At 43.2% G+C, this 24,888-nt stretch overlaps 1 protein-coding gene across 1 annotated transcript in view; it reads left to right on the top strand.

The window, feature by feature from the left end:
• LOC109911123 (netrin receptor UNC5D-like) overlaps positions 1-24,888 on the top strand; it is a 408,959-nt gene that overhangs the window by 358,691 nt on the left and 25,380 nt on the right. Inside the window, exons 7-10 of the mRNA XM_048618665.1 lie at positions 1,449-1,613; positions 5,728-5,760; positions 9,531-9,716; positions 13,750-14,124. Of these exons, the coding sequence (XP_048474622.1) occupies positions 1,449-1,613; positions 5,728-5,760; positions 9,531-9,716; positions 13,750-14,124 (759 nt within the window). The remainder of the gene's footprint in view (positions 1-1,448; positions 1,614-5,727; positions 5,761-9,530; positions 9,717-13,749; positions 14,125-24,888) is intronic.

Genomic DNA, 24,888 nt, shown 5'->3' with positions numbered 1-24,888 from the left:
TGTTATCTCTGTATCTTACACTTAGATATCCTCTGTGGTATATTGACAGGTTCCTGTTTTTGGGCATGCTGCATAGAGCACGTTCACTCATTCATAAACATTGATATTTGTAGAGTATGGTGCATAGAATCACTCGTGTGAAAAAAGCTTGCTGATTTTTCTTTTGTCCTCCAAATTTTAATGTCTGTAAAAATCTGACAAACCGCGTCAATATCTGCTCCTCAGCATCTGGAATTGTTAAGTTTAGAAAAGATTTTCACAAAGTATACATGTTAGTGCCAACGTGTTTCAATGAAAGCCATTCTTACATTTGTGGAATATATATCATGAAAAAGAGAAATCATGTTTGTGGCTAATGATTTGCCTACGGTAATTTATGGCTCAATTGATTCACCAGACCTTCACATAATTGCATAGACTTGAACAGAATTTACGGCAGAGAAATAGGACACTTAGCTGACTAGTCCATGCCAACGTTTGTGCTCCATCTGAGTTTCACTCACCTCAGTTCATCAAAGCCCATCTGTACTCGTTGAACTTCCCATGAAAGTTATCTCCATTATTTGTCTGAATAACAGTGGTTAGAACTGTTGCCACACAGCCCCAGAGACCCAGGTTCGGTTCCAGCCTCAGGCGACTGTCTGTGTGAAGTTTGCGCATTCTTCCCGTGTCAGTGTGGATCTTCTTCGGGTGCACCAGTTTCCTCCCACAGTCCAAAGATGTGCAGGTTAGCTTGATTGGCCATGTTAAATTGCCCGTAGTGTCCTGGGATGCATAGGCTAGGTGGATTAGCAATGAGAAATGCAGGGTTACAGCAATAGGATAGGTGGGATGCTCTTCAGAGGGGTCAGTGTGGACTTAATAGGCCTAATGGCCAGCTTTCACACTGTAGGGATTCTGTGATTCTACATTTTGCCCATCGAAAATTCCACATTCAAGCTATGCTCTGGGTTAAAAAAACAGTTCTGTGTGAATTATTTGTTGAATTTACAGGTGACTGTCACAGATATATAGCTTTTTGTTTTGGTCTCCTCCACAGCTTAAACTGTGAATCTGCCCTTGTGAACTTTTTTATACGCTTAAGGATCTCAGTTAGGTCATTGCTCAGGATCTCTTTCATGGGGAAAACAGCTGCTGCTTTTTCAATCTTTCCTGACTGGAATCGCCCCTGGGGTCTGCCTCATCCTTCCAATTGCCTTTTGCACTTTCTCCAACATCTTTTATGTTTGATCATGCCCACTGCAGTTTTAATTGGCTAATTGTGAAAAACAAACAGATGAGAGAATTAATGCCTGGCCACAGCAACTTTTAGACAGCTGTCACCAGTCGTAAAAATTGCTGTGTCGACGGCGTCACAAAAGAGACCGTGCTATCTCACCTGACCTTTCTGTAAGCGAGGTTCCTGAAAAATAAAGCATGTCTCTGCTTATTCTCTCTGTTCATTGCAGTGGATGGTGCCTGGGAACCCTGGACCGTGTGGTCCCCCTGCTCCTCTGAGTGTGAACACCAAAGAGTCCGTGCGTGCGTTGCTCCTGAACCGAGGTATGGTGGAAAATTCTGCGAGGGGCTGAGCCAGGAGTCAGAGAATTGCACCGAGGGACTCTGCATTCAAAGTATGTAGCGCCTCGGCAGCATTTTGTTAAGCAATCTGAAACCGAAACCCACTTGTGTTTGCTGATTTGACCAGCCTGTTGTGACTGTTTGCAACACAGCTGTGGTGTTTTAGAGACATGAGTTATGTCAGGATCAAAGATGACTCTGAGAAAATGAGTTGCCAAGTGCCACAGTTAAAAAGTACAGGAAGCTCCAGCATTCAAGGGCCCTGACAAACCTTGATCCAATTCATGTTTCTGAGATGTCACTGTTACGCAGATCCCTTGCTGGATTGTGTTGGGCTCTTAACATTTCCACGATGAGAAATCCCAATAATTTTACACCTTAATTGTTGCTTGATAAGTCATGGGTTGTCTTTTTTTTCCATGGGCCTTGATTGGAACTGCTTTACAGTGGGTGGCTTGGTGGCTCATTGGTTAGCACTGCTACCTTCACAGTGCCAAGGACCTGGGTTCCAATTCCACCCTCAGGCAAATGTTGTTGTTGAGTTTGCACATTTTCCCCTTGCCTGAATGGGTTTTTTCTCCGGGTGCTCTGGTTTCCTCCCACGGTCCAGCAGGTTTGGTGGATTAGCCATGGGAAATGCAGGATTATGGGGTGGGTCTGGGTGGGATGCTCTTCAGAGGGTTGGTGTGGACTTGATTGACCAAATCGTGTGCTTCCACACTGTAGGGATTGGGCAACACAGAGAGAGAGTAGTATTTTCTTCACTTGACATTTTTAAATCTTGAGTAATCCTGTTCCCCTTCTTCCCCTTTCTACTTCTGTTTTTCATTATCACATGCTTCACACCTGCATTAAGTTTGGATTTACTTTTATTCTCAGAAAATGATATTTTCAATAAGTTTATGTCATGAAAGGTCTAAGTGTCCCCAGTCTTTCCTCAAAGGTTCTTCACTTCTTCAAGGAAGATACGGATAAAACAGATGGCAGCTCGCTCTGTGTTACAAACATTTTTATCATCATCTGTGCGCTGTTCAGGATTTTGTAGATTGTTTGAACTCCTTATATTTTATTACTGTGTCTTCTTCCTCTTCTATTTTTACCCATTTCGTTATCATCCAAGCTAACGTAAAGGTAGTCCCCAGTTCTTTTTTTAAAGGCATCTGACTTGTAAAAAGATCATAAAAAGCTGCTAGGGCTTATTAAGGACCAAAAAGAGGACCAAGATGTGGAGGCAGAGGCCATGACTAAGATACACAAATGAATATTTTATATCTGTCTTGACCAAGGATGAAGATGCTCCTAAAGTCACGGTGAAAGAAGAGGTATCTGAGACTCTAGATCGATGAAATATTGATAAATGAAGGTGTGACCAGGGTTATCTGTTCTTAAAGTTGATAAGTCATCGGGCCGGATGAAATGCATCCAAGATTAGAGAGGGAGGTAAGGGTGGAAAATATGGATGCAGTGGCCAACATTTTTCAGCCGCCCCTTGATATATAGTGATGCCAGAGGCTGGAGAATTGCAACTGTTGTCCAAAAGCAAAGTGTAAAGGATAAGCTACAGATCAGTCAATTTAACTTTCATCGTGGGAACGTTTTTAAAAGTGATAATTTGGGGCAGAAAATTTAACGCTCACTTGGACGATTGCTTCTCCATTAAGGAAGGCAGACAGATTTGTTAAGAGTAACTTCTGTTGCGGTATTATGGTTGGGTTTGTTGAGGCCACAGAGAGGGTTGACTAAAGCTTGGTGTGGTGCATGTGGAGTTCCAAAGTGCAGTTCATACTACAAGCATGTTGCTGCCCATGAAATAAAAAGGATAGTAAATAACATGGCTACAAAGCTGAGTGAGTGACAGGAGGCAGAGAGTAGTGGTGACCAGTTCTTTTTGGAGGAAAGTATAAAGTTGGATGTGCTAGAGGTAGGTGTTCGTACCACTGCTTTCGTTGGTCTGTTTTAAGGGTTACACACAGTTTCAACACATCCAGTTGACACAAAACTTGGAAATATTGAGAACTGTGAGGAAATCCATTGGACTCAAAGAAACAGTCTGGTTGAATGGGTAAATGTGGCAGTGTAAATTAATGCAGTGGTGTGTGAAGTGATACATTTGGAAGAAAGAACAAAGAGAGGAAATACAGTATCAAGATACAACTCAAAAGAGGCTTTTGAAGCGGAGATACCTGAGGGATATGTGCACAAGTTGTTGAAAGTCGAAGGGTAATTTAAGAAAGTCAAGCCAATGAGATTCTAGGTTTTATAAATAACCTCCAAGAGTACAAGAGTACAAAAGCACAGAGTTAGGGTCAACTTCTATGAAACACAGGTTCCGCCTCAAGTTAGGTATTGTGTCCAATTTTGGGTGTTACACATTGGGAAGAATGTGAATCATTAAAGAGGTTGCAGAAAAGCTGTAATATAAGGTTCCAGGAACACCCACAGTGCTGTCAGGAAGTGATGTCCAGGATTTTCACCCAGCAATACAGAAGAAATAGTGATTCTGTCTCAAGCAGGACGGCATGTGGCTTGGTGGGTGGTTGGGTGGAGCTTTTACATGGTAATGCACCCATGCATTTGCTGCCCTTGTCCTTCTAGATGGGAAATGTTGCAGGTTTTGAAGATGCAACTACCGTGTGTCAGTAGTTGAGGTAGTGAATGCCGAAGGCGGTGGGTAGGATGCCAGTCAAGCGCGCTGCTTTTCCCTAAATGTTGTTCTTGACTGTTGTTGGAGTTCCATTTATTCAGATGTGCGGAGAATATTTTATCACCCTCCTGACTTATGACTTGTAGATGGTAAACAGGGTTTGGGAGGTCAAGTAGTGAGTTATTTGCTTCAGAATCCCCTCCCTGTGCTGTACTGTTTTGTACAGAAAGTTTACATAGCTGGCCCAGTTCAATTTCTGGACAATCATAGCCCCAGGATGTTGATAATGGGAGATTCCAAGATGGTAGTGCCATTGAATGTCAAGATTAGATTATTAAGTACTGTTGTGTTGGAAATGGTATTGCCTGGCCATGCTCCCTTGCTCAGATAAATCCAGGAGAAACTTATTTGATGAGAGTGAATGTGGCAGGAATGCTGAGCTTCTATCTGACCTGTTGGTTATGGGATTATTTAGCTTTAAAACACCCTGATTCTCTGCCAGAACTCCCTAACAGTACTGTAGATATCCCAAGGACTTCAGTGGTTGAACAAGGAAGTTCACCCCCACCTACCACAGGGCCATTAGTGATGGGCAAAAAGTACTGGCCTCGACTGGAATGATCATTTCCCATGAATGAATAAAACAAATCCCTGAGAAAGTTCAGACATGGAACGTCGGACCACAGGGAGAAGTTAGACAGATTAGCACAATTGAAATTAAGGGGAATAAATAAGCAAATGAAGGAACTGGAAAGGAGCAGAAGGATTTGCTGGGGATAGTGTGGTTATGGCTAATGTAGACCATTACGTTTTTTTTGGACTTATTTGGCTGAATGGCCTCATTCTGTGCTGGAAATACTTTGTAATAGTTCACACTGGCAGCAAGAAAGCCCCAAGGCAAATGTGTCAGGTTGCTAGCCAGACCTTCCTTATCATAGAACAGATAATTAGGCACTGGACTAGATGGATATAGGTGTTGCCAATGGAACAACAGCAAGGAGAGGCAGGAAATAAGCTGATTCTAAAAAATCAAAAATTACACCTGTGCCTTATTTGCAAAAAGTTTGCTCGTTCTATTTTTGGTTCTTGTCAGCAACAGAGCTCACAAGGAGGTACCCTCATTGTTGGAGCCAGCAGTCAGAATTGTTTGCCTCAGAGCGAATTGGCAGCAGTGTAGTTAAGGCTCGCTCTTTGTCCCTCGATCGCAGGTTCTAAACCACCGTGTGGCTGACACTTGGCACATCCACTTTGTTGAGTGTGCCAGATTGTCGTTAAGAGTTGCTGGGCAAGACACAGGGGGAATATGAATCCGGTCAATCATGCTCCATGGTGACATGCCTCCTGCTAGCTAATCAGATATACATTGGGAACTACGGAGAGCATCTGCAGTCCACTCGTGACCCATCCCAGATGGCAAAATGTTGCAACAAAAAATAAGTGTAACCAGAAACTAAAATGAAAAATTACATTTGCATACAAAAATTTTGCATGCATACTATTTGCTTGTTCTGTTGTTTCAACAGGCCAGACACCTCTACAGGAAGTACAGCCTCAAAGTAAGCATTTCTAATTATTCTCTTTTCAATTTATTATAAATAATATTGCCTGATAAGGTAACTGCAGATGAGGGAGGTCATGTGAATCCATTTTAACTCACAATTCTTAAAAGTAATCTTAACAGCCTCACACTGGCAATTTTAGGATAATGCACCCTTTGTTCTTGGACCACCTTCAACGAGCGCTCAGATTGAGTTTATTGTTATAATTTTGTTGAGAGTATATTTCTATGAAGCCTTCTCCCAATAGCCTCCTTTTAAGGTGAGTAAGACCCAGCATCCCTGGTCTTTATTCATAAGTTATTCCTTTGATACAATGGATCAGCTATAACAAGAAAAAAATTGTGTTGCACCTCTTATGTAAGGAGACATCTGCCAGAACTTTACAATAATATGATGTGGCATACAATGGATCATATATCTGTTTTATATTTTAATCAGTTCTTCTGTACACCACCTTCAAGGGTTGAGTATTCCCCTGTGTCTTACAGGGTCAATCGTTAGATTTTTCAGCTAACCTGTAGCTAAGTCTGATGCTTCCACATCTTGAAAGTGTGGCACCCCATTCTCCAATTACATAAAATGTTCTTTTAAATCAAGATATGTTCATTTGTTTCAACTACTTTGATTTTCACAAAGCATTCTTCATATTTTCAGACCCACAAGTGAACAAGAATAGTCTTTACCAAACTCAACCTCGAAGGTCAACACACACCAAAGGGCATCCTACTCATTAAAATTAAAATTAACCATACAAGCGCAAGCATCTCATGTGTGCTCCCAGCATGCAGAACTTTGCATGAGGAGATTGAATTTGTAAAACGTACAACCTGATCATGTAGTGCATATGAGTGCGGCCACAGAAATCACTTGCTTTCTGGCAAAAAATGGGAATTAAACCCCAGAAACGACTCTGTGCAGTGTTAGCATATGAATGTTCAATGTCCTTACATTGAATTGGATACCTGTTTAAGAGAGGAATTAACCCATTTAAACACAGATGTTCAAATTGCAAAAAAAAAAACTGGGGTGGATTCATTAGACATCGAAGCACGGAAATCACACAGTTTTAAATCTGGGATTAAGTGTGTTATTTGAGGAATTTAGTCAGAAACCTCTGGACATGCCTGCTACCTTGGAAGAGTTGTCTTATCGGTTTTCCTATTCCATCTATTGTTCATGTCCCTGCTTCATGTAAGTTTTATTGTAGAGCCTGCTAAGAATACAGTGGTTGACTTTCTTAATAGGAGCGTGAGGCTAAGAAGACAGGAACTCAGAGCTTTTGTTCTAAATTGCACAAACTTTTTATTTGCTTATTTTTTTAAAATCTTAACAACATGAGAACTCGGAGGAGGAGTCAAGAATTTGGCCTCTCATGCTTGGTCTGCTGATTGTTGAAATCAGGCTGACGTTCTATCTCCACTAAACTGTCCTGTCCTGCCTTGACCCTGTATCGCTTGGAGATAGCAAGAACTGCAGGTGCTGGAGTCAGAGTCAATACAGTGTGAAGCTGGAAGAACACAGCAGGTCAGGCATCATCAGAGGAGCAGGAAAGTCGACGTTTCGGGTTGGGGATATCAATCCACGCCACTATTCGCTCAGACTTTCAGGTTGGGAAAACATTGGGAACAAAACTATTCCACTTGTTCTGATTTAGGGAGTCTCATTGTCTGAGGTGGAGTTTAAATTTGCAGGCGAGATATTTTCAAAACGTAAAATGCTGCCAGGTGCTTGACGGGAATAAGTGTGTATCAAGCCCAGTCATTGTCATTACGATTGTAGAAGATGTATGGTGCAGGTGATCGAAGCCTTGGTTGGAGATATAGTTTAACAAGACATGTTTAAAAGCAGAGAAATTGTGTTAGGGAGATCCCATCAATGAAATGGAGATAACTGAAAGATAAGCAACATTTTAGCCACTGTCCCATGCATAACCAAACGAACTGGATTTTTTTTTTCTTTATTCATTCACCGACTGAGGGCATGGCTGGCTAGGCAGCAGTTATTGCCTATCCCTAATTGCCCAGAGGGCAGTTAAGAGTCAACCACATTGCTGTGGGTCTGGAGTCACATGTAGGCCAGACCAGGTAAGGATGGCAGTCTCCTTCCCTAAAGGACATTAGTGAACAAGATGGGTCTTTCCGACAATCGACAATGGATACACGGTCATCATTAGATTCTTAATTCCACATATTATTGAATTCAAATTCCCCCATCCCTGTGGTGGGATTCGAGCCCAGGTCCCCAGAACATTGTCTGGGTCTCTGAATTAACAGTCCAGTGATAATACCACGAGGCCATCGCTTCCTCTGGCATCCTTCTGGATGCTGGCAAAGAAACTGGAATGAATTGTTCTCCAGTGCTGTTCTTCTGTCTAGTAATCAAATTATTTTAAAGAGCACCAATTTATGTTTTTCATTTTGATATGGAAACAGTTACAGAAGCTCTTCCAGAAAGTAATGCCAAGAATGTCGCGCAATAGAAGTTAGATTTAACTTATTTAGCTGCCTAGTCATTTTTGACGGTCACTAAACATGTTTAATTGGCCGCATCTAAACTAATGAGCTTTTGAAACAACCAACCCCTCATCAGATGCTTTCAGAGGGTGGTCATTTGTTTTTTTTTTCTGGTATTACCTTGACAGCTGTAACACAGAGGATAGCCTCTGAGTCAGAGTTTGCCAGTTCAAGTCCCACTCCGGCTCTTGAGCATACATTTGAGGCCAACATTGACGGTGTAGTATTCAAGAAGTGCTGTACTGTTGCAGGTGCTGTGTTCTGGATGCCAGGTAAAAGAAAGGCATTGTCAGCCATTTCTGTCTGCAGTCTTGCACTCTTATGAGAAATATAGGGTTCTTTTCTGAGATATTGTTGTGAGTATTTCGAAATGCAACCCCGTGATCTTTGGACATGAGAAAGGAATTCACTGAAGAAATTAAATATTTTGAACTAATTGGGCTCCAGAAAGAGAAACCAATTTGTTTCCGAGAGCTGATGTAATTGAATGAATCTTATTCTTAATAGTTTGCAAAATGGATTGGCTTTTTTTTTAAAACAGCTGCAACTGGTTAATTGTCTTCAGGTGGCTTAAGTGAAGTAATCATTAGGTGTGATGAGCATATTCATTACGACAGAATGTTTGTTCATCCAACCGTGACTGAAATCAAACTGTCAGTAAACCAAAGAGTAACATGTGGATGGGCAGGCAGGAAGTCAAAATGTGTTCTCCTTAACAGAATTGCATTGGGCATTGAATGCCATTGGTGTTCCATTTCCAGGTGCTGATGCCAACTTTCTTTTAGCACATCTTTCACATTGTATTGCATCTGATTCCAGTGTTGTAAGTTAGGAAAACCACATCTTGCAGTTCTTTCTCCACTCATACAGATGAGCAGTTCACACGCAATCAGGTATGTTGAGGTTCCATGCCTGCTGCTGCTGGTTAATGAGTCAGTGGTCTGTGCACAGCAAGATCCCACTGCTAAAGGTCGGTTGTTTGAAGAACATTAGTCTGGATCTGCAGTACTGTCAAACCAAAATCTATTGGCCTTTTGATCAAAGTTCACTTCTGTGAAAAATACATCTGGTTGGCAGACATTGCACAGACTTTTTCACCTCTGTGCAGGCAATATTTATCTGTGATACAGAATGGGTGTAAAATTGTGACTTGATGCACACAGAAATAGTCTGTTCCAGCTGTCACCACTGCAAATGTTCACTGAAAAGAAGAAGGATCTGCAGAGTTACATCTAATATATTTGACTCCTCTAGGTATTGAAACCAACAGCGATGTGGCTTTATACTCTGGCCTTGGCGCAGCAGTGATAGCTGTCGCAATGCTTGTGGTGGGCATCACATTATACCGAAGAAGTCAAAGTGAATATGGTGTCGATGTTATTGACTCTTCAGCTCTAGCCGGTGGCTTTCAATCTTTCAACTTCAAGACTGCCAGACAGGGTTAGTATCTGCTTCCTTACATTACTTCAAGTTAATTGTTGCAGGGTGGTTCTTTAGAATGGTATGTGAACAGGGTGAGAATGGATGACCAGTTAAATCGATGTTTTCATTGCTCAAATGAGACAGAAGGATCGGGGAATAGTCTACCAAGACTTGCTTTGGAAGGAAGATGCTTGATGCTTGTGTGTTGTTCACATCACAAACAATTGCTATGTCTCGTGAAATGATAAACTGAATGGTGAAAAGATCAGAAGGACTTTCGGAGAATGGGTTGCATTAGATGTAGGAAAGTTGACGGTAAGTCTGCAAGTCCTTTTTTTAAGTGTTTGTTTGTGAGATAGGGTGCATCACTGGCATGCCCAGTGTTTGTTGCCCATCTGTAATTGTCCATGAAAATGTGTTAGTGAACTGCCTTGTTGAAGGGCTGCAATTCATTTGGGTAGGGACACCCACAGTGCTGTCAGGAAAGGAGTCCAAAATTTCAATCCACAGATATAAAATTGAGTGGCTTCCTTATGAGGTACGCACTTCCAGCTGGCTGATATTCTTGTCATCACTGAGGACTGTGGCAAATTTGTAGCCTCATGGGAGACACGTGAACCCAGCATCTTGGATATCCATTTGGCCCAGCAGCAAAAGAACACTAAATCCCACGTTTACAGTATTATCAGAAATATCAATTGGTGTTAGAATCACAGAATCCCTACTGTGCAGGAGCATGCCCTTCGGCCCATCAAGTCCACACCTACCCTCTGAATAGCATCCCACCCAGATCAACCCCATCCCTGTAATCCTACATTTCCCATGGCCAATCCACCTAACCAGCACATCTTTGGACTGTGGGAGGAAACTGGAACACCCAAAGGAAACCCACGCAGAGAATGTGCAAACTCCACACAGTCACTGGAAGCTGGTGTCAAACCCAGGTCCCTGGCGCTATGAGGCAACTGTGCTAACCACTGAGCCACCGTGCCATCTGTGCATTGAGTGTTATCAGTGATATTTTGCTAATGCAAAAGGAACCAAGGAAAATCTGTTTCACAGTGCCGTTTTTAAGGCTATAAATTCTCTATGCCATAATATTTCTGCTGTAATTGCACCCTGCTGATACGGTTGTATGTGAGTCAGTGATTTCTGCATCTCATTTGCATTGTTGGTGAAAGACATTGCCCTTGTGCCATGTGCAGCCCTGAAGGAAAGGAAAACAATCCAATGGCTAATTCACCTCAGGTCATTTCCACACAGCTCCTCAAGGCCAGCTTAGGAGAAGGAGGCATTGGCATAGTTCCCTGGATAATGTGCAATTGACCCACTTAGACTCTCTAGTTTAGCATTCACAAAGGTAACAACAGACGCTGTTAATCTGCTGTCTGAGTGTGTGAAACGTGAAATGACTTTAAACTTGACATAGAAGTGAATATAATAAAGGTCATTGTCATTTTGTGGACTGTTGTTCCGTGGAGATTAATGGAATGCCGCTTACTGTGGGAGAAGCAGATTCTTAAAGGAATTAGACCCTAATAAGTTCAGAACAGTAATTTTCCATTTGAATCATTGTAATTGCTATTATAATTGCATACGAGTACACTTGGACAAAAAGCATTCCCCACTAGAATAGACAGATAAACTGAATCATTTGAAAGCACTTTATTCGACAGTTATTGTCATTGACAAAATGTTCTGTCTGCTGTGCACACAGCTGATTAATACACCCGCATAACCACAATGTAATCTGATTGAATTTTATGAAAACACTGGGTCAGTGTCCTTCGCTAGGACCTACTTTGTATTGATTGATTTATTATAAATTGTTTGTTTGGAAACCCTAATAACATGTTCTGAAGTTCATTTATGGGAGCACTTCTGACCTAATGTACCACCTGTGATGATATTTTGTCCTTTTTTTTAGTGAAGAAAGGTTGAGACAGAGGTGGAAAGCAGTCTAATCTAAAACGAATGAACTAAACAGCTGGGGAGGCCTGGGTGCTTTTTTTGAAATTTGGAACAATAAAAGCAGCCTGAATGGGAGGGGTCAGGTTCCCACAGAGCTAGGATTTCTTTTTAGTTTCAGCCTTCAGTAGCAGTTGCAGCTGGAGTCTTGAAGCTGCATCTGGAAGCTGTTTTAACGCTCTCTGTTACAGCAAAAAGCAGGGTGTTCACTTCCTGCTGCTCGAATTGCATCTATTTTACTGAATTTGCCTTTGCCAAGGGTGTGTTTATGGGATATTACTGCACTGGAACAGTTATGTTGTTCCAATTCTTTATTTTCTTGTATATGAACAAAATTGTGTGAATAATGTGCGCTCTGCTTCAAGACTGGTAGTTTGACCAATCAAATTGCATCTGGAATGCAACACCTGACATTTGCCTTTAAAATAAGAAAAAGTTAGGGTCTAGGCTGTCTTCTTCATAAATTTTGAAGAGGTTTGGTCTGGTCCATAACACATCTTCTTCGAAGGAATCAATCAACCTGGACCATTGAGCACTGAAGAAGAGTCATGGGACTCAAAGCATTAACTCGATTTCTGTTTCACAGACACTGCCGAACCTAGTGAGTTTCTCCAACACTTCCCGCTTGTATTTCTCTATCACTGACGTCGGACTGCCGATGACTGTTAAGTGGGTTTTTGATGTCTTATTTCCTGTGGCACCTGCTGAAAGCAGTAACCTGCTCAGGGTTGACTTATATAAATGCTATTGACCTTCTAGCTGCCAGAGCCATTAAACATGAAGCCCAACCACTTTTCCCACCTGATGCCCAAATCTGCAGTCACCAGAGACCTGAACCCTGTTGATTTATTTTCCCGCAGTGATTTCGAGGCCAATAGCGATGCTTCAACAGACTGTATATACCAACCCAAGAACTAGAATCCCTCAAGTGCAGACAGAAGCCATTGGGACCATAGAGTCTGCACCAACCATCTCACACAGACCCACCACCCCACCCTTACCCCTTACACCCCGCATTCATCGTGGCTAATCCACCTAAGCCCGCACGTCTCTGGATTATGGGGGGAAACCGGAGCACTCAGCAGAAACCCACGCAGACGTGGGTAGAATGTGCAAACTCCACACAGACAGCCAGCAGAGTCTGGAATCGAATCCAGGTCCCTGGCACTGTGAGACACCAGTGCTAACCACTATGTCACCGTGTCGCCTTAAGGACAAGGAACAGATTTAGAGCATATGATGTTTCCATATGGAGCCTCCACCCCTTACCAATGCTGTCTCCCTTATTCTAGCAGTGGGTGACTTTAAATGAGGGAACCCCCCCCCCCCCACCAACTCCATTCACATCCATAACCTCTGAAATAACTCCACAGAAGCCGATATACTGTCAGCAAGTCATGCTTTATTTAAACGTGGAGAGTCCTTGACACCAATCTGGCTCCGTCAGAGCCAGCACTCAGAGTGAACAAGACGTCTGACACTTCTGTTTCTCTCTGTCAGCCAGGGCTCCCTGATTGGACCTGATCAATAGCCCCAGTCAGGGAACTCGGAGCCTCTGAGGTCCACCTGGGCTGACCTTATGGCAATCACTATGACCTCCATAAGCCTTTCCACAACAGACCTCATCGAGGAGGAGGTAGGTAGGTGGTGGGGTCACCATTCCACGTCCTCTTTCCAGATCAAATGCCCACCAGCTTTCAAACTGGCCATAGGGAAGGACAGAAGTTTCCGACCTGAGTGCAGCCAGCCCTTTGGGGATCAAGGCTATCAAAATTGTACTATCCAGTATTTTTCGTCATCTCAGTCCTAAACAGTCAACCCATTATCCTGATTCTGTTATTTCCTAGTCCTTCAACCAGGGGAAAAGGCATTGCAGCACCTAGCCTGTTGAGCTAATGTAGCTCAAAGTGGGGAAGAAATCTGAGTCTTTCCCGTCTTTATAACTGATCATTTGTAAAGAGAAGCACTTATCCACTCGGCTCTTTGCTAGAAGGTACAGCAAAAGTCTGCATTTATACAGGTACAAACGCTTCAGAAGTACACCATGTTGGGATTAATAATCTTTTCTGTCTCATTTTTCAAGGCAATTCTCTGCTTCTGAACCCATCAATGCAGCCTGACCTGACGGTGAGCAGGACATACAGTGGACCAATCTGCTTCCAGGACCCTGTGAACAAAGAACTCATGACCCAGTCACCGCTCTTTGACTCTCTGCCAGGGATCAAAGTTAAAGTACAAAGTTCTTTAATGGTTTCACTTGGAGTTGTAGATGGAGTAGAATATCATGGGAGGTTATCATCCCGGACTTACCCTCGTAATAGCAGAAGTGTTGACAAAATACATGCAAGAAGCAATGCACCAAGTTCTCAGCATCTCCCTGCTGCAATTACACAGGCTGAAAACAGAACTTCCGGCATATTTGGGTGTCTGGGTGGATGCCTGGAGGGACCAACGAAAGGTATGGAGCCAAGAACTTGTAACCTAGTTTCTCAATTGCTTTTACTTTAATTCAGACAATTGAGTGAAACTTCCTTTGACTTGCTGCTCTGTCATAACCTAAAGTTCAGTTCCTTATTTGGAAAGGTGTAAGTATGGATTTAAGACTGACCCTTGCCGTGTGTCCGAAAGGGGTTCACACATAACCAGCAGTTTCACAGTACGACACATGCTAAGGAGCTCACCTGGAACTCTCATTGAAAGAACATTATTCGCCGTGAAGCTGACATTATGTGCTCTGTTTCTGATATGGGACTTGAAATAACTCAGAGTCAGTTTTCCCTGGAGGGTCAGAGGATGAGGGGTGACCTTCCAGAAGTTTATAAAATCGTGAAGGGCATGGATAGGGTGAATAGCCAAGGTCTTTTGCCCAGGGTAGCAGAGTCCAAAATGAGAGGGCATAAGTTTAAGGTGAGAGGGGAAAGATTTAAAAGGGACATAAAGGGCAACTTTTTCACGCAGGGGGTGGTGCGAGTATAGCATGAGCTGCTGAAGGAGGTGGTGTAGCCTCATACAATTACAACATGTAAAAGGCAGCTGGGTGATTGTATGAATAGGAAAGGTTAAAAGGAATATGGGCCAAATACTGGCAAATGGGACTGGACTAATTTAGAACATCTGGTCGGCATGGATGAGTTGGACGAAGGGTCTGTTTCCATTCTGTACATCCCTACGACTCAATACTGCCAACTAAGCCCAGCTGTACAGCTCCACCCTTGATTGTTTGTTTCATATCTTCATGTACATTTTTCCCACTTTGTGGAATATGGGGAAGTGTTGGAAAGACCAGAAGGCTAATTGTCAATTTGTTTGAATCATGAAATGATGTTCTTACCATGACCAACATATCCTGGAGTACAACTTGAGCCAGGAACTCATATCTAGTGGCAGAGTATTTCTTGCTGAACCACAATAACTCCACTGAAGTCGTGTTATTCAGTGTCCATGAAATTCACTAAAGGAGATTTGAAATCCCAGAATGGGAAGGCAGATATTTCCTCGTGAGGACTGAACACCAGCCCTGGGCATTTTGACCCATTAGAGAACCTTAAAAAAAAATGTACTTGATCATTTTCTCGCCAGCAACTTATTGACATTCCAGTGCACAACTGATTGAGTTAAACAATGTCAGAGGTGTTGTCTTTTGGATGAAACATTAAGTGAAAGCTTTTTCTGGTCTGTTGGATGGAAGTAAAAGATCCCATGAGATTATTTCCAAGAAGAACAGCAAGTTGGTTCCATTTTCCTGATCAACACCTTTCCCTCACCAGCCTCATTTTTTTTAATCCTTTGGGTGTTACGGGCTGGCCAGTATTTATTGTCTGCCCCTAGTTGCCTTTGAGAAGGTGATGGCAAGTTGCCTTATTGAACCACTGCTATTGCTTGACACCCAGTGCCATTACGGAGAGAATTTCATGACTTTGACCCAGCGGTGGTGAAGGGACGACGATGTATTTTCAAGTCTGAGTGGCTCGGAGAGGAATTTGAAGGTGGTGGTGTTCCCATGTATCTGCTGCCCTTGTCCTTTTCGATGGAAGTGGTCGTGGGTTTGGAAGGTGCTGTCTGAGGAACTTTGGTGAATGTCTATAGTGCAATGTCTATATACACACTGCTGCTACTGAGTGTTGATAGTGGAGAGTGTGGATGTGGTGCCAATCAAGCGGGCTGCTTTGTGATGGATGTGTCAAGCTTCTTGAGTGTTGTTGGAATCACATTAAATTGAACGACCTGACCACACTCACACTGTTATTTATGGGAGCTTGCTGTGCACAAACTGGCTGCTGCATTTCCTCCACTACAGCAGTGACTGCATTTTTGACAAGTGTTTCATCAGCTATAAGATAACACAGTATGGAGCTGGAGGAACACAGCAGGCCAGGCAGCATCAGAGGAGCAGGCAAGCTGACATTTCGGGTCGGGACCCTTCTTCAGACGACCTGAACGTCAGCTTTCCTGCTCCTTTGATGCCGCCTGGGCTGCTGTGTTCCTCCAGCTCCACACTGTGTTACCTCAGACTCCAGCATCAGCAGTTCTTACTGTCTCATCAGCTATCAGATGCTTTGGGCAGTTAGGGGTAAACAATAACATGCTGGCCTTGCCAGTGCCACTGAAATATTGTAAACGGATAAGTAAAAGAATGAAGGCGGGGAAAAAGCACTGATCGCAAAGGTTTGAGGAATCCTGTGGGAAGCAACCAAGGACCATTTTAACCACTTCTCCCTCCCACCCTGCTGGATGGCTGGTATTAAAATTGACCACGGCAGAAGGTTGTGTTCAGTAAATAATTTGTTATATTGCTTGAGCGAGAAACATGTGAGAGATAGGATGAGATGGCGAGTCTGGGTGTGGGTTAATCTATCAGGCACAGCTGGACTTGTTCAGCCGAACGAACTTTTATTGTTCCTAAAGGATTTGTGTTCCTACCACAATAAATATTGTGAAATCTGCTCCAACAGTTAACAGCCACATTATTGTGGCTGAATTAGCTTTTATGCTGTGGCATATGGTTCTTCATATGTACATAGATGGTGAATGATTTGGTTCCTGTAGTTAACAAATGATCTGTACAGCTGTAATTGGAAAAGAAAGAAGTGAGTTGCGCTCTTAAAGAATGCATTTTAGAATACTTCTCACAGAAATCAACATCGTGCCCAAGAGCAGGCACTGTGTTTATTTACATCCACAATCTGTTGGCCACACTGTTTCTCTCAAATAAAAGATTTAAAAACAATATCTTGTCAACAAATTAAGGGATGCGCCCGCTGACCTACCGTACAGTGACTCCCTGTCGAACAAGATCTCAATCTTAAATTTTCACACGTTTTCATATTCCTCCGTTACCTTGTCTCTCCCTCTCTCTCTGTAAACAAATCTGGTTGTAACACCCACTCAGAAATCTGCATTACTGCTGTTGCTTCTCCGCAACTTGAATAGCTATATCATTGGCAACTGTACCTTGCTCTGAGGCTGGAAGTTTTGCGAATTCCATCTCTAACCCTCTCCACCTCACTGCCTCTCTCTCCTTTATGGCCAAGCTCCCTGCCAGTTGATCTACTGTCCCTTCGGGAAGGAGCCTGCCATCCTTACCTGGTCTGGCCTACGAGTGACTTCAGACTCACAGCAATGTGGTTGACTCTGAACTGCCTCCTGGCCAATTAGGGATGGGTAGTAAATGCTGGCCTGGCCAGTGACATCCTTTGAGTGAATGCTACAATAATAATGTGGCTCCTGACACATTTAATTTTGTTAATGCTCCTGTGAAGTGTGTTTGGATGTTTCACCATGTCAAAGGCATTTTATGAATATGAGTTATCGTTGGCTTGATAAACTGGCAAAGTCCACACTTTGCCTGTGTCTACAACATACATTTTCATGCTGTAGCCCCAGAGACTCACATAAGATTCCCAAATAGTTTGGTTCAGTCACCAGGACGCTGCATGATTCATTGTTTGATCACTCACTCATTTATTTCTGTCCTGATGCTGTTGAGAAGCTGAAAATGCCTTTCTAGAAGTTCAGGTGGGAGAGTTCAAGTCACAGAGTCCTCAGAATTCTGTCTGTTTTGCTCATAGTTCCTGTGTGAGCATGTGTAGGGGTTAAGTTAGCGCTGATGTGTGGTCTGTTTCTCCTCTGTTAATTAAGCACCGCACTTTTAACTTTCAGCTGACACTGGGGCTAAAGTATTGCTTATTTCTACCAAGTCTTGCCTACCTGCACATAGTCCCTGTCCAGTCCATTTGTAGATTACTGAGGAATTACAGTCTTACATTGTAGCCCCAATGGCAGCTGGCATCGAAAGGCTGCTGCAAAGAGACTGTGATCACAAGCAGGCACCCAGCTCATGGATTCGAGCGACCCAAAATGTTGAGTCTTGATTTCTCTCCACAGGTGCTGCCAGAGCTGCTGAGCTTTTCCAGCAATTTCCGTTTTTGTTTCTGATTACAGGTTTTTCTAGGTTTTTACTCAGTCATGTGTCACAGTCTGAGGGAAGTTGTCCTTACTGAAGTTTGCGGAGGCAGTCGGAAGTCAGGGGGGTCCTAGCACAGGAAGCCAAGGGCAGCTTCCCATACCAGTCCAAAGGATTGACCGCCAGGGTGATTTCAATGAGGGACCCAGGCTCCTGCAGCCCAGAGCTACCACATTCAGGGTGACGTACAGGCGCCAGATAGGGGTCTGGGAACTTCTCATCCAGGCATAGTGTGTTAGATTACTAAAGGGGCGAGCCAAGTTTAGTCAATTGGGTCCATCCATAGAAACTAAGGAAAATGGGGTTTGGTGTTGGGGTGAGGGTCGTGATGAATAAGAGGGGCCGCTGCTGTGGGAAGGCAGACCAGTTGTTGGGAATTTGGAGCTGCAGCATGGGGATCGAGGTGGGATGAGAATCATGAAGGGGGCAACTGTTTGTAAGGCGGGATTTATGGTACAGCATGGAGGCCAAGGGGTTTATGGGTTGGGGAATTTGTCCATGGTCAAGAACACCCTGGCTTCAAGGAGGGGACAATGTGTAAAGAATCATGACACGATCTTTCAGTCTTTTCAGAATCTGTCCATGACCAAGCAGGGCAGCTTTGGAATGCTAGTGCTCTTCCTCATGCCCAGAAGATTGCTGGTCATTTGGCGGATATCCAGCGAACGACAGGTTGTGAGGGACACCCATGGAGTGGGGTAGATCGTTAATGAGGTGGGTTCAGTAAGATACGGTGAGAAATCATGCTCAACCTTGAGGTGAGAAGTCCTCCTAGCAAATTGCACAGTTCTCCCTGAGCATAATAAAAATAATATTCAGCCCATTTTCAGATTAGATTGATTGACAGCACTGCCACAACGTCCACCTATAATGCTCAGTAGCAGCGGTGTGTATTATCTACAAGATGCACTACAGAAATTCACCACCCAAGATCCTTAGGCACCACCTTCCAAACCCACGAACACTTTCATTTCGAGGGACAAGTGCAACAGATACATGGGAACGGCACCACCTGCAATTCCCTTCCGAGCCACTTAGCCTTGGAAATATATTGCTGTTCCTTCTTTGTCGCTGGGTCAAAATCTTGGAATTCCCTTTCTAATGGCATTATAGGTCAACCCACAAGTAAATTATCAAATTATTATTCAATTATTAAATTATTTAGCCCAGTGCTAAATAGCAAACATGCATGTTCTTCTAACAATGACTTGCTGATTTATTTTGTTCCTTGCCATCCTTTTTGTCTCCACTGTGTCCTACCAAGACCCACCACTTTGTTGGTACACACTCAGTGACAGCTAATCCCTCTGCACTAGTGACTGTTATTCATGAGTGAGTATCATTTTTAGGAAGGTTATTTCAGAAGACTGTCAGAGAGGAGTCCACTTATCTCTGCACTTAATGGTCGCCAGCGACAATCCCTCATTCATGACTTTCCAGCTCAGCAGTTCTATGTCACTGCTCATGATTGGTGAATCACTGGAATTCTTTACCGCAGAGCGCTGTGGGGGGTTGGGTCATTAAGTGTATTCAAGGCTGAGATAGACATCTTTTTAAGCAGTACAGAAATCAAGGATTATGGGGAATAGGTTGGGAGTAGACTTGAAGATCATCAGATCAGCTACATATATCATTGAACGACATAGCAGGCTGATGGGCCGAATCACCTACCTCTGCATCACATCCCTTAGTCTTACGACTGAGAGATTCCTTTTGGCGGGCTCTTGTGTGACTGCAAACCCAGTACCATCAAAGCCAGAAAAAATCAACAAGTAAGGGAAATTTATATTGGCCTATAACTAACTTCCCAACTACAACTGTATCTCAATTTCCTAATTTTTGCGCTCAGCCTTTGTGACAAGAAATTGTGCACATCTGACTTCCTGACAAAGCTGTTTATGTCAAAAACATTTTCAACTTGAAGCAATCATAGCAAGGGAGGTCCACATCAATTCAGAAAAGAGCAAAGCTTTTCAGAAATTCTTAAAGCACTTCAGAAGCTAAAAGTTAGTTTGAAGTGCAGCAACTGTGAGGAAAATTCAGCAGCCAGACCTTGGAAACAGCCCTGAGATGATGAAGCTTTCAACCAGCTGGAAGTTGTGTTTGCCAGGGGAGGAATGTTCACTGGGGGCTGTGGGAGATCTCCCTGCTCTCCCTTCCACATTTACAGCATCAATTAAATAATGTTATGTATCATCTGACAGGGACTACTCTCTTGTCACTGCGGCAGTTTCCCAGCAAGCCAAAGTTTGCACACTCAATACTTTTATTGTACCTGAACCCATGAGCAAGAGGTGATTTCAGAGAGCAAGCACAGAAGCTGTGGGCTGAATGGCTTTGTCTCGTTATGGAAATCCTATGATTTTTGCAACAGTTTGGATGCCCTGAAGACAAGATGTTATTTGCTGCAGTGGAAGTGAAAATGTCAAAAATTACTTTTTTGTTCACAAAAGCGAATGAGAATGTTTGAATCTGGCTACAGGACTGAGGGACAGTGATGTGCTCCAATTTTCAGTTATGACTTTTTAACTCTAATCACTGCAGCTGAAAAAATGCATTGCTTTTTTGATGGTGAAAGGGTATATCAGAGGCAATCTTACAAAGATTTGTTCAATGAATGTTGTATAGAATTTGAGAACCATTATCTACTGAGTAAATTCATCATTCTAAAGCTAGAACCCTGTCTTGTAATTTAAATGCATATTAGCATTTCAGGAACTGCGCAGTTGGGAAAAATAATTCGTTGGAAGTGTGCATGCAATTTCTGGTGTAAACACAAAAGCCCAAAGTGTTTTCAGAAAAAATATTGCCATAGATAATTGTGCTCAAGCACGTGAAATAAAATCCTTGTTAGATCATTTTTTTCCAAATCTTATGCTCATCCAAGTGGGTGATGTTTGCGCTAGGGAATGGAGCATTTCCTGTTTGAAGAACTCAACATCACTGGCAGCAAAAATGATCATATTTTACATTACATGGTATAGCTCTGTTGTCCTATCAATCAGGTAAGATGCAGCTCAGCTGCCTTAACACTGCCCCAGGACAGAGACAGCATATTTGCAGAGTAAAAACACCTCTTTACCTAGGTTTTCCAACATTTGGTCTGCTGGCCAGAATCCAGCCTCGATCCACTTTTCCAAACCCCAACCAATCAGTGTCCAAAATGCTCTTACACAAAAATAAACATATTATTAAGTTGGAGAGGGTTCAGAAGAGTTTAGCCAGGATGTTGCCGTGCATGGAAGGTTTGAGTTATAAAGAAAGGCCTGATAGGCTGGGACTTGTTCCACTGGAGCACAGGATGTTGAGAAGTTTATTGAAGTGAGAAATTCTGAAAGGATTTGCTCATCCAATGACAAGAGATAGTAGGAATTGCAGATGCTGGAGAATCCGAGACAACAAGGTGCAGAGCTGGATGAACACAGCACCTCCCAGTCGCGAACCATTTCAACTCCTCCTCCCATTCCTCAGACGACATGTCCATCCTGGGCCTCCTGCAGTGCCAAAATGATGCCACCCGAAGGTTGCAGGAACAGCAACTCATATTCTGCTTGGGAACCCTGCAGCCCAATGGTATCAATGTGGATTTCACAACCTTCAAAATCTCTCCTCCCCCTACCGCATCCCAAAACCAGCCCAGCTCGTCCCCACCTCCCTAACCTGTCCTTCCTCCCACCTATCTCCTCCTCCCACCCAAGCCCCAGCCCCATCTCCTACCTACTAACCTCATCCCTCCCCCTTGACCTGTCCGTCCTCCCTGGACTGACCTATCTCCTCCCTACCTCCCCACCTACACTCACCTTTACTGGCTCCATCCCCGCCTCTTCGACCTGTTTGTTTCCTCTCCACCTATCCTCTCCTCTATCCATCTTCTATCCGCCTCCCCCTCTCTCCTTATTTATTTCAGAACTCCCTTCCCCTCCCCCATTTCTGATGAAGGGTCTAGGCCCAAAACGTCAGCCTTCCTGCTTCTCTGATGCTGCTTGGCCTGCTGTCATCATCCAATGACAAGCTGTTTCTAACATGTTTGCTGCTGATGGGCTAGCTCATGAGAGGGAGAGTAATAATCTGTGACTGGATGAGCTTTGAGCAGTGCAAATTGGTAAACAGTGTTAGGATTGGTCTGGAAAGACGACAGATTGTGAGGGGTGAATGAAGTTTGCTCAGTGGACTATTTTTTTTCAAGGCTGTGCTTAAGGACACACTTTCACCGGGTGGAGGGTGGTGTGTGTGCATGTGCAGGTTGAAAACATTGCAGGCATCACAACAGAGCCACAAAATGGCAGCTGTCTGTCATCAAGGTGGTTCTGTCCACATATTCAGAAGGTGGAAACTCTGAAGCTTCCCCTGCAGTATTAAATATTCTGGTCATGAAGGCTTTAATCCTCCAGAGCGCAAGATTAGAGCCCACCACCCATCCCATCGCAGTAGATATTTTGAGCCTTGTATGCGCAGTTTGTCTTAAAAATAGGTAGAACATAGAACAGTAGAGCACAGTGGAGGCCCTTCGGCCCACGATGTTGTGCCGAACTTTTACCCTAAACCTAAGGTCTATCTAACCTCCACCCCTACCTTATACTATCATCCATATGGCTATCTAATAGCCGCTTAAATGCCCCTAATGAGGCCGAGTTCACTACCCTCTCTGTATGTGATGTCATCTGCGCGCACACAGAGCTATACTGGCAATTGAGAGATCTTGTGCATGATGCTGACGCCATCTGGGTTTAGAATCATAGAATCCCTACAGTGTGGAAACAGGCCCTTCGGCCCAACAAGTCCACACCGAACCTCAGTACATCCCATCCAGACCCATCCCCCTATGACCCACCTAATCTACACCTCCCTGAACACTGTTGGCAATTTAGCATGGCCAATCCACCTAACCTGCACATCTTTGGACTGTGGGAGGAAACCAGAGCACCCGGAGGAAATCCACGCAGACACAGAGAGAATGTGCAAACTCCACACAGACAGTCGCCTGATAGAGGCAATCGAACCCGGGTCCCTGGCGCTGTGAGGTAGCAGTGCTAACCGCTGTGCCACCGTGCTGCCCTTGTCCATGCATCTTGGCAGCCATCTTTATGGCACCGTGCTGGGGAACACAGACTCCCTTTTTAGTTAAACCTATCCTGTTAACCTCTTACCCAAGGCAGCCTCTACTCCTCACCCCAGTGGCTTCTCCTCTGTGGTGATTACCATACCATTCCAATCTCCTAAAGTACTTGGTGAAAACAAATGTCAGGACTTAATACAAAGGAGCAAGAGTAGGACATTTGGCCCTTCCACTGTTCATGAATATCGTGGCTGATCTGCTTGTGGTCACAATTCCAACTTCTTATCTGCGCTCCCATAACCCTGACTTATTTTGTATCTCAAAAATATATTTCACGCAGTCTTGAACAAATTCATTGACCCAGTTTAGGTAAACAACCCTTCACTGCCTTTGACTGACATATCAACTGGATTAAATCATAATTTGCTGTTTGAGCCAACATTTCAGAAAAAATATTATCTCCTGCTGAATTACAGAGCAGCTCACCAGGAACACAAAGCCACACAAATGTTAGGTTTTTACATCAATTTATGGAATCATTTGTGAACTGAAGATTTAAATTCACAACTGGAAGATGACAAACAGTTGGACCACCAGGCTCTACTGTTCATTATGTCTGCAGATATATTTTTGAGAGGTGACATTGATTCTTTGCAAGGTTCAATGAAAATATTAACTTTTTCTCATTTGTGGTGCACTTACTTTACAGTGATACCGTTATCTGAACTATCAAATATTCCCAGTCCAACATGTGTTAGAAAGCGTAAAGTTTCCACTGCTGTATTCCTTTGTTCCCAATTTCTTTTAACCCATTTTGAGCCATTAATAAAAACCCATTTAATCTTCTTCTCCTGCAGGGAATGTAAGACTTAAACAACAACTGCACCTTTATATTAAACAGGCAGTGTTAATCTTCTGTTGAACTGGCTTTTTGGACTTCAGCTAAGTTGCAAAGTGGTTACAAATGTTTGGAGCTTCTGCTTTCACCTGACTCTGAAGTTTATTTGATGATTCTGCAATAATGTTGATGATACCATGTGCACAAGTCAAGAATTGATGGGATAGCAAGTAACTTACAAATGCGTGTTTTGATGATTACTTTCAGGCTAAGAACTTGATATTGTTTTCACAATCAGGAGCTTGAGTAGGTGTTGTGCATCTCAGTGATTACAGTTGCTGGTGATATTTAAGTCTCACAGACCAACATGATCTGTATATGGATTTCCAATCCCCATTTCAACAGAGGATGTGTTCATTTCTAGATGCCTTTCCTGACTGATTGGTAAAAGAACTAACCAATGTTTACACACACGAGTTTCTTCATCTTGTTCATCCAAATTTAATCTAAGTTTCCCTGCATTCTTATGCATTGTACTTGGTTTTCACTGTTCACATTCAGAGAAATTTACTGTGCGAAAAATGTGCTGCAACATCTCAGGGAGAATTATGTTACCTTTGTAAAAGGAATACCTTTTAATTTCATCCTTTCAGCCAATTAGTGGGGTGGAGGGTTTAGGAGAGGTGTTAGTGTAAGGTTACAAAGCAACAGGATATGGCAGCATGACAGGGCAACTATTTTGATAACAATGCCCAGAGTGGGACAGGAAAGGACAGAATGCACAAACACAGAAAAAACAGCAGGAAACAGGGTATGAAGGAAAATATTGTAAAAACTAATATTTCTTCATGTAAATGCACATAGT

The sequence above is a fragment of the Rhincodon typus genome, chromosome 40 (assembly GCF_021869965.1).
Source record: "Rhincodon typus isolate 14 chromosome 40, sRhiTyp1.1, whole genome shotgun sequence".
NCBI classification, from domain to species: domain Eukaryota; kingdom Metazoa; phylum Chordata; class Chondrichthyes; order Orectolobiformes; family Rhincodontidae; genus Rhincodon; species Rhincodon typus.
Note: the sequence above shows the minus strand (reverse complement) of the source record. Positions and strands in the feature narration are given on the sequence as shown.